The sequence below is a fragment of the Rhinolophus sinicus genome, chromosome 9 (assembly GCF_057876585.1).
Source record: "Rhinolophus sinicus isolate RSI-liver-muscle chromosome 9, RSI-T2T, whole genome shotgun sequence".
Taxonomy (NCBI): domain Eukaryota; kingdom Metazoa; phylum Chordata; class Mammalia; order Chiroptera; family Rhinolophidae; genus Rhinolophus; species Rhinolophus sinicus.
This window is the reverse complement of record NC_142509.1, coordinates 27,503,556-27,520,652: the sequence shown is the minus strand read 5'-3', so window position 1 is coordinate 27,520,652 and position 17,097 is coordinate 27,503,556. Positions and strand designations below refer to the sequence as shown.

The 17,097-nt window shown below is 40.8% G+C and overlaps 1 protein-coding gene across 1 annotated transcript in view; it reads right to left on the bottom strand.

The window, feature by feature from the left end:
• The window catches only part of SPPL3 (signal peptide peptidase like 3), a 108,609-nt gene extending 91,904 nt beyond the window's left edge, over positions 1–16,705 (bottom strand). Inside the window, exon 1 of the mRNA XM_019727866.3 lies at positions 16,163–16,705. Within this exon, the coding sequence (XP_019583425.1) occupies positions 16,163–16,185 (23 nt within the window). The 5' untranslated portion in view covers positions 16,186–16,705. The remainder of the gene's footprint in view (positions 1–16,162) is intronic.
• Positions 16,706–17,097: the final 392 nt, after the last annotated feature.

The following is a 17,097-nucleotide window of genomic DNA, read 5'->3' as shown; positions in this document are numbered from 1 at the left end:
CCATTCGCTAACACCAAGGGGAGGAACTAGTTTAACATTAATCATCTGATGCTAATTTCTTCCTAATGATTCTAGCATGTTAAAAAAAAAAAAAAATGAGTAGCCCGAAGAAAAGTTTGCAAGTCAAAAGACTGTATTTTTCCCCCAATGCTAGATTTTCAGGCAACTAAAACTGATGTTCTACACCGTTAAGAACAGACAGATCTAACATTTTAAACCACTGCTTTTTCCCTCTATTAACCCTTAAACATAAGCATTACACAAATAAAAAACACTTCACATACTAGGATGGCTTTAATAAAAAAGATGGACGACGACAAGTGTTGGTGAGGACGTGGAGAAATTAGAACCCTCATATATTGCTGGTGGAAATGTAAAATGGTGCAGCTGTTTTGGAAAAGTTTGGCAGTTCCTCAAAGTGTTAAGCACAGAGAAACCCTATGAGCCAGCAATTCCACTCCTAGGTATTCACCCAAGAGAAATGAAAACACACATCTGCACAAAAACTTGTACATATATGTTCACAGTAGCATTAGTCATAATAGCCAAAACATAAAACAACCCAAATATTCGCCAATGTTCGTTGAGTAAATGGAAAAACTAGAATGTGGTCTATCCATACAATGGAATATTATTCAGTAGTAAAAAGGAATGAGGTACTAATACATGCTACAACATGGATGAAACATAAAGACATCAAGCTAAGTGAAAGAAATCAAAAGACCACATATTGTTATTTCATTGATATGAAACAGGCAAATAAATCTATAGAAACAAAAAGTACATTAGTGGCTGCCAGGAGCTGAGGAAAAGAGGGAAAAGGAGTAATTGCTAATGGGTACAGAATTTCTTTTGGGATGAAAAAAATGTTCTAAAATTGATTATGGTGATGGTTGCTCACCTCTGTGAATGTACTAAAAACCACACTGGACTGTATACTTTAAATGAGTGAACTGTATTCTCCATAAGGTCAGAAACAAAACAAGGATGCCCACCTTTTTTCACTTCAATTCAACACCGAACTGAAAGTTCTAGCCAATCAGGCAACCAACAGAAATAAAAAACATCCAAATTATAAAGGGAGAAGTAAAACTAGCTCTACTCACAGATGACATGATTTTATATATATAATCCTAAAGAATACGCAAAACAACTATAACTAATGGACAAATTTGACAAAGTTGCAGTTGTACAAGACTGACATGCACAAATAATGTATATTTCTATCCATTGGAAATGAACGATCCAAAAAGGAAATTAAGAAAACAATTTAATTTTCAATAGCATCAAAAAGAGTAAAATACTCCAATCAACAAATGGGCAGAGGACCTGAAAAGACATTGCTCCAAACAGGACCTACAGAGGGCCAACAGACATAAGATGCTCAACATCACTAATCATCAGAGAAATGCAAATAAAAACGACCATGAGGTATCACCTCACACCTGTCAGAATGACCATCATCAATAAATCAACAAGTGTTGGCGAGGATGTGGAGAAAAGGGAACCCTTATACACTGCTGGTGGGATTGCAAATTGGCACAGCCACTACGGAAAATAGCATGGAGGGTCCTCAAAAAATTAAAAACAGAACTACCTTATGACCAAGCAATTCCACTCCTGGGTATTTATCCAAAGAAACCCAAAACACTAATTTGAAAAGACACATACTGCAGTGTCCTATGTTTACTGCAGCACTATTTACAGTAGCTAGGAAATGGAAGCAACCAAAATGCTCATCAAAAGATGGCTGGATAGAGAAGATGTGGTACATATATACAATGGAAATTACTCTACTATAAAAAAAGAATAAAATCCATTTGTGACAACATGGATGGACCTAGAGGGTATTATGCCAAGCGAAATAAGCCAGACTGAGAAAGACAAATACCATAGGATCTCACTTATATGTGAAATCTAAAGAACAAAATAAACAAACAAAACATAAACAGACTCATAGATAAACAAACTGATGGTTACTAGATGGGAGAGGGGTTGGGGGTTGGGTGAGAAAGGTGAAGGGATTAAGAAGTACAAATTGGTAGTTACAAAACAGTCACGGGGATGTAAAGTGCAGTAGGGGGAATATAGTCAATAATATTGTAAAAACTATGTATCGTGTCAGATGGGTACTAGACTTATGGGGGGGGGGATCACTTCATAAATTATGTAAATGACTAACCACTATGCTGTACACCTGAAACTAACATAATATTGAATGTCAACTATAATTTAAAAAAATAGTCACAGGGATATAAAGTACAATATAGGGAATATAGTCAATAATATTGTAATAACTGTACAGATGGGTAATAGACTTATTGGGGTTATCACTTTGTGAGGTATATAAATGTCTAATCACTATGTTGTTTTGTACACCTGAAACTAAAAAATAATATTTTAAATAAAAAATACAGTACTGGAAGGGAAGGACAGAAGGATGGAAGAAAAAAAGGGAGACTGTCAACCTAGAATTCTATACCTAGCATAAATATCTTTCAAAAATGAAAAATAAAGATCTATTTTATTTTTTAAAACTTTTTAAAAAATTTATTTTAAGTGTGTTTTTCCAGGACCCATCAGCTCCAAGTAGTTGTTTCAATCTAGCTGTGGAGCACGCAGCTCTCAGTGGCCCGTGTGGGGATCGATCTGGCAACCTTCTTGTTAAGAGCACTGTGCTCTAACCAACTGAGCTAACCAGCCGCCCCCTACAGATCGCCCCCTACAGATCTATTTTAAACAAACAAACCAAAGGAGTATTTAGGAATAAATTTAACCAAGGAGGTACAAGACTTACACACTGAAAACTACAAAACACTGTTGAAAAAAGGAAACCTAAATAAATGAGAATACTGTTAAAATAAAAATACTCCCCAAAGTGATCTACGGATTCAGTGTAATCACTATCAAAATCCTAATGGTCTTTTCTTGAAGAAATGGAAATGCTGATCCTCAAATTTATATTGAATCGGAGGACCCTGAATAGCCAAATCAACCTTGAAAAAGAACAATACTGATGGCCTCACACTTCCCTATTTCAAAAAAGTGTGCGGTACTGGCACATGGATAAACAAACTATGTCACTGGAACAGAACTGAGAGTCCAGAAATAAACCCATATATTTATGGCAAATTGATTTTGACAAGGTGCCAAGACCATTTGATAGGGAAAGAATAGTCTCTTCAACAAGTGATGCTAGGACAACTAGATATCCACATGCAAATGAACAAAGCTGGACCTCTATCTGACATCGAAACAGAAATTAACTTAAAATGAATCAAAGACCTAAACACAAAAGCTAAAAATCATAAAACGTTTAGAAGAAAACATAGGGGCAATCTTCATGAGCTTGAATCATGTGATGATTTCTTAAACATGACACTAAAAGCACAATAAAACAAAACCAGATAAATTGGACTTCATCAAAATTAAAACCTTTTGTACATCAGAGGATACTACCAAGAAAGTAAAAACGATAACCTACAGAATAAGATAAAATATTTGCAAATCATGTAATCGGAAAAGAGTCTAGTATCCAGAATATATAAATAAATATTATAATTCAACAACAGACAACTGATTCAATTTTTTAAAATGGGCAAAAGGGAAGGCCAGTTGGATCAGCTGGTTAGAGCGTAGTGCTCATAACACCAACGTCACTGGTTCAATTCCCACATGAGCTGCACCCTCCACACCTAGATTGAAAAAAACAACAACGACTCAACTTGGAGCTGATGGGTCCTGGAAAAACACACTGTTCCCCAATATTCCACAATAAAAATGTTTTTTTAAAAAACGGGCAAAGGGGAGCTGGCCCGGTGGCTTAGGTGGTTGGAGCGTCGTGCTCCTAACGCCGAGGTTGCCAGTTCGATTCCCACATGGGCCAGTGAGCTGTGCCTTCTACATCTAAGATTGTGAACAACAGCTCAGCCTCGAGCTGGGCTGCTGTGGGCAGCCGGAGGTCAGTGTGAGCTGCTGCAGGCTGCTGTGTGCCGTCGTGAGCGGCCGGCAGCTGGCTAGAGCTGCCGTGAGCTGAGCTGCCGTGAGCGGCTGACTGATGACCAGCGACCGACCACCTCAGTGGGGGGGGGAGGGGTGGAGCGCAAGACTCATCACACCCAGGGAGCTGTGTCCTACACAACTAGACTGAGAAACAATGGCTTTAACTGGAGTAGGGGGGAGGTGGAAGAAAAGGGGGAAAAAAATATGGGCAAAGGACTTAGAAATTTCTCCAAAAAAGACATATACAAGTACACTGGCCAACAAGCACATGATAAAAATGTTCAACATCACTAATCATTAGGGAAATTCAAATCAAAATCCAAACAAGATACCACTTCACACCCACTAGGATGAATCTAATGTAAAAGATAGAAAACAGTAAGTGCTAGCAAGGATGTGGAAAAATTGGAACCACTGTACATTATTGATGAGAATGTAAAATTGTGCGACCACTGTGGAAAACAGCTTGGGTGGTTCCTCAAAGTTAAAAACAGAATTACCATGTGACCCTGCAATTCCACACCTCCATACGTACCCAAAGTAACTGAAGACAGGTATCTAAATAAATACTTGCACACAGACGTTTAGAGCAGCATTATTCATAATAGCCAAAAGGTGGAAACAACCCAGAAGTCCATCCCCAGGTGAAGGGATAAAACAAAACAAGGTTGCTATGAAGTAAATGTGTTCTTCCAAAATTCAGATGTTGAAGCTCTAATCTCCAATGTAATGGTATTTGGAGGCAGGTTTAGATGAGGACATGAGAGTGGAGCCCCATGAGAGAAACAGTGCCCTAAGAAGGAGAGACCAGAGAGTGCCATGCGCCCACGCCCACACCTGCGCACTCACCCGCTCCCTCTCTCCTGCCCTCCCTCACTCCACCACTGCCAGCCACGTAAGCACACGCAAGAAAGCAGTTGCTGGCAAAATAGGAAGAGGGTCCTCACCAGACATAGAATCTGCTGGCATCTTGATCTTGGAATCCCCAGCCTCAAGATGGTGACAAATAAATATTTATCATTTAAGCTACCAAAAAAAAAAAAAAAAAAGAAAAAGAGTGACTTGTATGGTATGTGAATCATATCTCAAAAAGGCTATTTAAAAAATATGAAACATTAGAATGAAAACCAGAACGCTATAGAAAGGGGCCTATATGAAATCTGACTATTTGAAACACTTCATTTTAGAATAGAATGAAAAAGTGCTACCATGCTTCCCCGAAAATAAGACCCAGCCGGACAATCAGCTCTAATGCGTCTTTTGGAGCAAAAATTAATATAAGACCCGGTCTTATTTTACTGTAAGATATGTTATATATCTAACATAACATATCTAACATAATATAATACCGGGTCTTATATTAATTTTTGCTCCAAAAGACGCATTAGAGCTGATTGTCCGGCTAGATCTTATCTGGGGGGAAACAGGGTAACTAGCCATATGAAAAGGACGAGGGAACTTCAACTGTAGTAGATTGCATTACTGGCCCATACTCCTCACCCCTTCCTGAATCTACTCCTTAGCCATGTGACTTTGCAGCTCCTCCCACTAGAAGGACAAGGTTTAATTTTGTGGTTATCTTTGGTTTTCACCACATGGCTTGCTTCGCCTGAAAGAATGAAACAGAAATGGCATTGTGCCAGTTCTGAATCTGAGCCCCAAGAAGTCTTGCAGGTTTCCACTTGCCCTCCTCCAGCGCCTCTGCCACTGCCATGAAAAGAGCTTACCCGGGTAGCTGATGTCCATTCAGCCTGGGCCCACCATCCAGCTGACTTACAGATCTGAAGAAAAGAGCAAACTTGCCCCAGCCAATCTGCAGATCTGTGCAAATATTTGATTACTATTTTAAGCCACTCAATTTTGGGGTAATTTGTTATTCAGTATTATTGTGATACTAGCTATCCCATACAGCAACCAATTCTCCAACGCTGTATTTTCTGAAGAGATTCCATAAATTAAACAGTGATTATCAAGGTAACATTTGAATAATAATAGTTTCATTTGCTTAGCATAAGAAAATGTTCTATATACCCCAAATAATATTTGATACTTGCCCCCGTTAAGCTCTTAAACTGAGGGTTGACAGCGATTTAAGATATCACACACTCTTTCATCTTAATAATTTTACTTTTCTTAGGGTTATACAACCAACATTATTTTAATAAATTATGTGCCAAACCACTGAGGATAAAGACATGAACAAAATATAATCCATATCCTCAAGGATGGGAAAGGAGATGAACAAGGAAGCAAACAACTGAAAGAGGCAAATGCAGCGTAACAGGGAACACAAAGAAGGGTCATCCAAGAACAAAGATGGGAATGAAGATATACAGCTATAGCTATAGAGGCAGAGATAGAGATCTATATTCAGCAGGACTGACTCACTTGTTTGATGACAATCAAGAATGTCTCCAAGGGCTCCACCCCCTACAACTAAGATTGAACACGGCACCTTGAGCTGAGCTGCCACTGAGCTCCCAGATGGCTCAGTTGGTTGGAGCACGTCCTCTCAATCACAAGGTTGTCGGTTCGACTCCCGCAAGGGATGGTGGGCTGTGCCCCCTGCAACTAGCAACTGGACATGGAGCTGAGCTGCGCCCTCCACAACTAAGATTGAAAGGACAACAACTTGACTTGGAAAAAAGTCCTTAAAAGTCCTGGAAGTGTATAGGCTATGGAACAGGCTAAGAACTGCCCAATCACCAAATGTTGACTCATTATCAACTTGGTAAGTCTAAACTGAAGCACAATCCTGGATTCCCAGATCTGTGCTGGGCCATGGTTACCTCTACTGTATGAGGATTCTGGATTAGTTTCCTATCCTATAGTAGCTGGCTCTACTTTTCATTTGGTCTTACTACTTGAAGCTTAGTGATGCTCGAGTATTTAACCTTCACTTTTGCTTCTACTTTCCAATCACATCTGCTATTCACAGTTCTTTCCTACTTCTACTTGTTGTTCTCTTTTTTCTAAGTTGGTTAATGACCCTTATTTGTGGCTTTTAGAGCCTTTGCTATCCATGAATACCAGTCTATAACCCATGCTTAGGCCTGTAGGTTTTTTTTCACCATTGTATGTACAGCATGCAAAGGTTCAAAAACAGAAACAAACTCTTAATCCCCCAATCTTCTGGTTTATGTTTATTCTAGATAACTAGTTATTTAATTCTAATCTAAGACTGAGGCACTGCTGGATCTGTGAAATTTTAGATATGCACACACCAGGCCAAGAAAATTTTTAAGTTGCCCTTTCTGAATAATAATTACTAAAAAAGAGACAAGAAATAAGTTAAAAGAGAAACAGTCTTTTAGAAATAGGAAAAATATGAAAGCAAAATAAGTTTTTTTAAGGTGTTTCGCTTTTTAAACAAAAGTTTACGAGTACATACAAAGAATATGAATTTCTGAAATAGTAGCAAAGGAGAAAACGTTAGAATTGCTCAGAAGCTAGTTTCCAAGTAGCTTATAGTTCCTCATGCCTCAAAAGAAGTTTCCCACAAAATATTTTCATTTGAGCATGTTACTGAAATTTTTTCCCTAAAACTGTTTTGCTAATTGTGAAAAAAAAAAAAAAAAAAGAGCTTCTCCACTTTAAAAAAAACAGTATGTCACACATTTAACAAGTGCCTGTTTGGGCTGAAGACTACTCTGAAGAGCCTAGTCCGTGGTAAATGTCTCCCTTACATGTCCAGCCCCAGGCTGAGCCGCTTTCCTTTTCTAAAGCCTGTATAAATATTAGGAAGTTAGGCAAATTCGGCCACAACACTTGACCCAACTTAATGGTAACAATTTTACTTCGTATTCTCTTCAAAGAGCAAAGAGATTTTAATATTAGGTAAGTATTCTCTCCTCTCTTCTATGTGCCCCGGCATATTTTTAGGGAGATATTCTACTCTAAAACCCAGCACAGGGCAAATTTCACCTCTAAAATATTCACTCCTTAAAAAAAAAAATCTGAGCACCTACTATGTGTAAGTCCTTGCACCATGAAATTAATGACTTTGATCCTATCCTTACAGAGTTTACGATCAAGGTGGGAAGACAGCCACATAAATGCATTCAATACCAGGTCACAAAATCCTAAGTGCTGCCATATGACAGGATCAGATAAAGAACTACGAGCATCAGAAGAATATTTCTCCTGGGCTAATCAGAATGCTCCGTTACAGAAGGTCAGAATTTCAGCTAAACCTTGAAAGATGGGTAGGACTTAACGTATTTAGAGACTTCGGAGAAAGGCTAACCAGGTATATGAGTTGAATTAAAAAGGGAAACAGTGAGTAATCAAGTTTGACTGAAATAACAAGTATTTTAAAGAAAATATAGGGAAGTAGGGTTATAAGGCCAGATTGTTTTAAAAGTCAGACTGAAGAGGTTGGATTTTATACTGTAGGCAATTACAGAAATCATAGAACATCCAAATGAAATACAATCTGAACTAGTGGCAACTAGTGGTAAAGGCCAACAGACACAAAGACTAAATGAACACACCAAGCATTCATTCCCCATTAAGGTCTCTTCACAACTCCTGACAAATCCATGATTAAAAAAAAAAAAAAAGTCAAAATCCCTAAACTTAAACTACAGTTAAAAAAAAAAAATCTCTTTTCAAGATCAGTTTCTCCTTCTCCCTGGCTTCAAATAAGGGAGGGGAAAAAAACCCAAAGAAAACAAAAGACCCTTATGACCCCGCTATCTGTATCAACCACCCTCTTTCCTTAGTCTTTCACATCTTACCTCTCAAGCAAACGGCCAGTACCCAAAGGATGCCTTTATTTCCTCATTACCCATCTCTAATTTGGCTGTCACCCTCACCACTCTGATCTTTATTAGTGCACTTTCAATAATGACTTCCTTTGCAAATTCAATAGCTTGTTTCTTCTGCTCTTTGAACCCTGTAGCTTTTTACACTCCTGCCCCTAAAAATTCTCTGTGCCTTTTCTTTCATGGCCATTGCACTTTCCTGATTACCCTTTCTTTGATGGAGCTTCCTTTGACTCTTCCTCCTAAGCAAATTTGTCAACTGTGAGTTTCCCAAGCCTCAACTTCTGGTCTCTCTACACTCTCCCTCCTCTTGGTTAACTAACTTTAGTCTTTTAACTACCTCTAGCTAACCTAGATGTGGCCCCCGGTGGCATTTCTGCCATAAGACTAGACTGACTCCCTATAAAAAAGTAATGTGAAAATATTTTTAAGTTGTTAGACCTTAGTATTTTTAAGGTACTTTGGCATAACCAATGGCATAGATAAGAGAATCTGTTCTCTAAAGTTAACTTTTACTTCTAACAAGAGTCTTTTGCAAGTATTTTTAAGAAATGAATGTAAATGTCTAAAAGTTTATAAAGTCAGAGTATATAGTCAAAGGTTTAAAAAAGTTAAGGCTATCAGACAAGTCCTGAAGATTCAGTCAAATCTGGAAGGTCAAACTAGACAACTCTGAGCAAAACTTAAGAGAAGGAAATAACAAATCAGGCAAGCACTATACTTAGGTCAAAAAGTCTGTATCACCAGGTGGAAGAAACAATTAACAACTCTGACACATGTCCTAGTTAGGTCAAAAGTGAAGCCCAAGCCTGAAGCCCTCAGATGAAGGGGAAGTGGGTGTGCCTGGAAGACTTGGTGTAGAGTAAAAAAACAGATAAACTGGTAACAGCCCCTCCTTAGGCCTCTTAGGGTAGAAAAATTTCCTGTGAGTTCCAAAGAAAACCAGGAAAAAACTAGGGTTATCCACACCACTGCTTTTCCCTCATTTGAGATTTTGAGGGAAACTGCCTTCAAAAGATCAAAACAATACTATCTTAGAAAAAAATTTAGCCTTTATTCAATTCACAATTTTTCTTTGTTTTACGGAATATACTGATGAACGAAACTTGTGACTAATAGGAGACACATTTCACAGGCAACAATATGGCAACTCAACAATTTCTATTTCTTTTTTTACATGGCATTATTTGGGCATGTCAATAGAATTCTCACTAGAATGGACATGTCAAAGTTTAAATGTTGGTTAAATTGTAAAACAAGAAAAATCATTAACTCTATCTAGAACCTATCTGGATGTAGAGAACTAATAACTCGCCTGTAGGAAGCATTTTCCATACGCTATCCACTGAATTCTAACAGCCGTGTGGAGTAGGACAGGCCTAACCATTGTACAAAATACAACATTGGGACTAAGAGTAGGTCACAGTTAATCAGAGATGACAATCACCTAAAGCTAAAGACTTCCCGATTCAAATAAACCAGAACAGAATTAGATTCTCATATCATAGGACTTCAAATAAAAATTTAATGAGTGGCAGTGACAGAATTGAATACTTAAGAGTGATCACTCATAGTCCATAGAATTCACAAACATGTGAAAAACAACTAGGGCATACCTCTACTTCAGTGAACTTTTTTTTTTATTCTTTAGTAGTTCTTCACTATTAATACTAGAACTCCAAAACAGAGATTATCAGGTTTTCCTACCAGGTTAAGGTGAACCCCACAAACCAAGAAATGCGATTTTCTGCTAGGTCTCTATTAGGAGAATGCTTTGGTCTAATACCTTAAAAACATTTTCAAACCTAACTTTTTCACAACAACTCAATCTAGTCTTATCATAGCAAACGAATGGGTCTGTTTTATTTTAAGCCATAGCCCTAGTGAGAGCTGTTAACAAAATCTGAGAGGTAACAATTCATTGCAGGGATCATAGGAACCAACTGCAGGTTTTTCCTATGATACTGAATTTGGTCATCTGCAGCCCCTCTAGATACCTAAGAGGTTCAAATTCCAAAAGAGGAGCACTTTGTGTCTAACTCTTTATTAGAAAATACGTTACAGTAACTCAAAGTTGCAAATGTTTCTTGATTTATACACACAACAAATAAAACCAGTATTTTCCTTTAATTCCTAAGAGGGACCATTCAACTCCAGAAAATACTGATTTTAAAAAATCAAATTATCCTTATGGCTCTACTGCCAGGGACAGCAATCACATCAAGTTTCAGACGCCAAATATAGCCAACTAAACAGCCCTTGGTCAGGGAACTCCTGTTAGGGCAGCTCCTGATTTTTCATGGGATGGTTTGACGATTAAGAATGATGAAAACTAAGTAAGTTATTAATGTTGAAATAAAATACAATTAAAAAGAAGTACATAACACCTTACAACTCAGTAGCATTTGTTATCTCTAAAATAAATGATCACATAGAAATCTATTTTGAGGAATGCATGAACATCAGGCATTTTCATTCATAGTACTACTTGATAAATTACAGGCTGATATGGTTACAAACACTCCAGTTTTTTCCCCCCAAAAGATTTTATAAGCAGCATTGAGGAAAATGAGTTCAATACAAATTCATAGTCTTAGCTTTGGCTAATTTTAGCTTGACTCTCGCATTGCCAAAATATTATCATAGCACTTGAACTATAGGCAAAACATGTTTTAAAAATAATGAGAAAATCTAAAGTCTATGATGCTACCGAAGTTTTTTACATCAGATGCAAAGATCACAAGATACAATCAGATATGATCACAACAGATACAGTACAATGATATACAACAATAATCTGAAAGTAAAAGTGAGTTCCATTAGTTCTGGAGATCTGTATTATTTTTATTCTCGGGTTTAGCACTATTTCCAAATACCTGACAGGATAATGTCTATTATCACAACAATATATCACCTTCATATAATGCAGTCCTTAGATTAGCTCTTAAAATAAGTAGCCCAGGGGAAAGGAAGCATTCTCATTCGTTTATTTAGTAAATATTTACCAACCACCTATTATACATCAGGCACTGGAAAGAGAATTAAAATAGAATCTTATTCTTGTGTAACGTTTAGCTTGTTTACTGTCATCCCCGCAGAGACACACAAGATCAGACCATGAAGAGCCATATTAAGGAATTTGGATTTTATTCTAAGTGTGGCCAAAGGCCACTGAAGAGTTTTAAGCAGACTGACATGATCTTCAACTTAGGTTGTGAGAAAGCCACTCAGAAGAATCGGCGCTGTGTGGAGGATGGAGGGAAGGAAGCCCTGAAGAGGCTAATAGGGAACTCAAGGAAAAGAGTGGTTGGCTTCGAGGAGTGACTGTGGAAATGGAAGTAGATTCAACGTCAGAGTCTTGGCGTCAAAGTCTTGACTTTGAACTCTTTTACTGTTTACACCCTTAGACAAGTTAAACTCTTTGAGCCTCAGTTTCCTTCATTAGCACTGCTTGTAAAGCCCTAGCACAGAGAAAACACACAATACATTATTATACTACTACTTTAGTAACAAAATTCATTTGCATGAGGTTCGTTCCCAAGGACTGACTGCCTTTTCCCCTCAACCAGCACTAACCCTAACATAGTAATTTTCAGCAAGGCTCGAGGGCAGTTATATACAAGCTCGGCACGGACTCCATCAGGAGACAAGCTCCTGTTTCTCACGAAACTCACCCTAAAATAACTGCTCATAAGTACACATTGAGGAAGGTGTTTTTCTCAAATTAGTAAAAGTATAGTTTGCACCTCCAATTTGCGTTTTCACATGTCTTCTTTCACTTCCTCAGTATTTAAGAGTAAAAAGAATATAAGCAGAATCTTGTGGATAAATCAGGATAAAGACTGTGGTGTTACTACCAATTATTTTGATTTTTTCTGTCAATAGCTTTTATTTAAAACTTTATTAAGGGATGGCATTCCTCATTCTGACAGCACTGAGACACTAGCAAACTAAGTTACCAAAAGCTCTGTCTTGTGAGTATATGGATTACAAACACTCATCTATCTGTAGCTTTCCTTACGCTTGATATTCCTTCCACAAAGAACGAACCACCGTGAAATCTACTATCATATTCAACCACTAAGTATGAACTAAGCAGGAGCTGTGGGCAAGACAACGCGCTAGGCACTAGGGGAGGACAAAGATTAGTGCAATAGCACCCTTACCCTCACTGAGTTTACAATCTAGAAAGGAAACTAGGTATTCAGACATGAAAAGGAAGGCGTGATGCCACAGTATTAAAGAGATCACTTTCTGTTGGGGTGGTCAGAAAAATGCTACACAGCCCGGAGGAATTGGAGCCATACCCTTTGGTAACAGGATTTTGATAGAATTTGCAAGGAAGAAAGCAAGCACAAGAAATCAGAGAATAGCATGAATTTATGGGTAGGGGCTTTTTTTTAATGAAAAATTTAAGCACGTAAAAGTATACAGAATACAATAAACCATATACTCACCACTGAACTTCAACAATTATCAACTCATGGCCAATCTTGTTTTATAATTTACATGTCTTAGTATACAAAAAAATCCTAAAGGAACTTACTTTCATATGCTTCTACACTCTTCACTAACTCCATCCTCAGACAAACCTTTATTGCCACACTCCTCTCCAAAGGTTGATTTTCCTAAAGGCCACATACAAATAAAGTGCGAGTCTATTTAAACAAAACAATCAACTCCTGATTTTTTGCACAAACCCAGGGAACAGTGACAAAGATATTGCAAAATGATAGATAATCCAAAACTCATTTTACACACAATTTTTGAAACACCTTTTCCATATTTGTATTTCAGTGAGAATGAATAAAATGATGGGAGAATTCATGTCAAACAAACTAAAGCATCACAGGTGAAGTTCTTGGACAAATCACTTGCCCCCTTGAGCCTAAGTTTCCTCCTCTATAAAACAGAGAAAGATCACCTACCTCAGAGACTTTTAAGAATTAATGAATATACAGTAAATCCTTACTTAACATCATCCACAGGTGCCACAACTTTAAGCAAAGCAATGTATAAATAACGAAACCAATGTTACCACAGGCTAATTAATATAAACAAGAGTTAAGTTCCCATGGCATCTCATCATTATAACAAAACAACACTGAGCCAAAGGATGTTATTCTAAGACCTGCTGTATATTAAATGACACATGGTGGTTCTTTATGCTTTTACCCAGTTGACTCAGAAAGAACTGCAAAGCGGCCTGGTTTCCTCATCCTCTCCCCTCATCTAGAACCCTCTCTCAAGATGATGTAAGAATTTTCTCCATCTCAATACATGCTAAAGGTGAAAGGCTAAGCATTCTGATTTCAAGGAGCTTTGCCTGGGAAGCACATAAAGGAAGCTGAGACTAAAGAAAGTATTTTAGTAGGATAATTCTTGTAAACTGTCAAACTTCACAAAATAATCCCTCCTTAACTAGTAGAGCCATCCAACATCACGTAGAGGTAGTGTGTGGTCAACCTACCTAGTAAAACACTCTCTTTTTTCCCATTTCTTGGCCTCTATGTTTGCTCTTTCAATCATTCACAGCCTCTACACAGCACAATGAAAACCGGAGAGCAGCCGTCAGGACTCTCAGCTGTTCCAGAGTGTTAAGAAGCTCAGGATGAGTTAGTTACAAGACATGACAGGAGTATCTTTACCTTCATTTCTTACTCTGTCCATAAGAAAGCTTGAATTATAATTTTTATTCCATATCACCTGCTATTGAGAGGCGGGTCACTGTTGCTCAAAACTATCAAATTAGTTTACATGTTCATTTAAAAATACACATGCAGTCACAACTATTCACTGAGATCTTAATTCTTCCTTTATCAGTTCTTTCGATCTGTTATCTTCTTCTTGAAGTGGTATATACACCACTGAGTTCCCTTTTTAATTATCACCTTCAATCACCAATCCTCTTTCCCTGTGTGAAGAAACAACTTATAACCCCAACCACCACAAATTATCCACTCAATTAAAGCCTTCTACCCCAAACCATTCTTTATTTTCAGGTATGACCCATTTCTTTGCTGTTTCCCTAAGATAATTATAATATAGTGAAATACAGCACTTTACAGTTTGTCATGTGCTTTGTAGTTATTCATTTAATCCTTACAGCCTATGAAAAAGGTCATTTCCCTATTTTATACGTAATGAAAAATAGAGAACTTACTATCTTGTCTAATTATAAAGCAGGTTAGTGGCAAACTGGACCTGTAAACCAAGTCTTCCAAATCCAAACACCAGACTCTTCTCACTCAATTATACTCTTCTCTAAGGAAAAGCCTACAGTTCCATCCCAAATCACATTTGCTTCAAAGAGTAAACCACCTTCCAACAATCTCTCTCGATTGCAACCAGATCTCCCATGCCCACACCTACAATCATCCCATTTCTTGCTTCTCACCTTCCAGCGATGACTTTCTCCCCATTATTGAATTTCCACCCTTCATCATTCCTCAACCCCTCCTGCAAATATTCCACCTCTGCATGCCAAAGGGAGGCCTCTCCATTCCCAGGACAGATATTATACAATCTCAGTCCATAAATTACAAAGTACGCTTCTCAGTCCTTAACAAGCTATTTAATAACTTTAAAAGTCCCATAAAAAGGGACATAACATGCAGATCCTCCATTTCCATACCTGACCCAGGACGCCACGCCACGTCAAATTCTGAAGAACAGAGTACCAACACTTACAAAGATCCTGCCCATGCCCCACTGTCACCAATGGCTTCCTTTCCAGAAGTTGGTCATCCAAACTGGCTCCCCTTCGGACCTCTTCACCACGGACTCCCCTCCATTGATTCCCAAGACGCTCTCCTTCCGCGGTTTTCCTTCTCTCACACCTGGGCCTCTGCCCACCTCACCAACTCTTCCTTCACTCCCCATCCCAATGCCAAGCAGCAGCCCCAGTTGTAAGCTCCTCGCTTACAACTTCCAAGTTCGGCCTCTTATCACCTGTCCTCACCAGCTTCCTCTCAGCCCAGGGGCCCACCTTTGCCCTGGCCTGCCTCTCTCCACCCTTTCCATTCCTCCTGCCCAGAAGCCACCCCTCTAAGTCAGTTCCGGGGTCCCCGTGGGATTCAACTTCCCATCCGTGGGCTTCCGACCCTCCGGGGTCACGATCCCCTTCACCATCACCTGCTCCGCCCAGATGACATCCGCTGGGGCCGCCGCCTCCTACTCTCATCCTCCTCCGTTGCCGGGTCCCCGGCCGCTCACCTCCTTCCCCGAGCACCAGCCGCCCCCTCTGGTGGGGACCAGGGGGGCGTGCACCCCCAACCCGCGGCCCTCCAACACGCACCTGTTCCTCCTCCTCTTCCCCTCCGGCCGGCTGCGCGGGCGCCTCGACCCCCACCCCACCCACGCCGCGCCCGGGCCTCCCGAAGCCCCGCACTCACCACGAGTAGGTCTGCTCCGCCATGGCGATGACTCTCAAGGATTCCGCTGCAGGATGCAGCCGGGCCCGGCGGCGGCGGAGGAACGAATGGGCGGCGGGCTCGCACGGGCCGGGAGTGGAAGGCGCGGCCGCGGCCCGGGCGCTCGTTCCCTCGCTCGCACGACGGGCGGGCCGGGAAGGCGACTGGCAGGGAGAGGCCGAGCTCCGAGGCGGCCCCGCTCCCTGGGCCCCGGGGCGGGGCGGGTTCCGCTCTCGGCCTCCCTCACCGGCGGCGGCGGCGGCGGCTCCGCTGCGGCTCTAAACCCAACATGGCGGCGGCGCTGAGAACAAGGGGGCCCCGGGGCGGGTGAACTGCAAGTGGGCCCCGCGCTCACTGCGCGCTGGGCCGCGGGAGCGCCGAGCTTGGGCGGCGGCGGCGGCGGCCAGGGGACATGGCCAGCGGGCGGAGGCGGCGGCGACGGCGGCGGCTGAGGGGGGCGCTACGCGGTGAGGCGAGGCCGCTCGGTTCACACCAGCCGAGGGGAGGAGAAGAGGGGGCGGGGGCGAGCCTTGGCCCTGCGCGGGTCACGTGCCCAAAACACGTTCACGTGACGCGCGCGCCCCGCCCCTCGCGCTGGCCCATGCGCGGAGACGTTGGTTCGTCGGTTCGAGGCGACTGTTGCTCGCACCCCTCCAGGCTGTTGGGCCGCCTCCCGCCGCCTGGTACTGCCCCCTCTCCACGCGGAGCCGTCTCCTCCGGCCCCCTCCCTTCCCCTTTAGGAGGGGCTGCTGCAGCCAGCCAATCGGGACACCCGATACGCATCCGTTGGCTGCCACTCAGCTGTCAGCCGTCAATCAAATGACTGCTGGCCACCGATCTCCAGCTGTCAGTTAACCTGTCAGTCCGCAGGCAGAGCGCAGCAACCCTTCGTTCGTATGTTCCTTGGTTCCATTCAT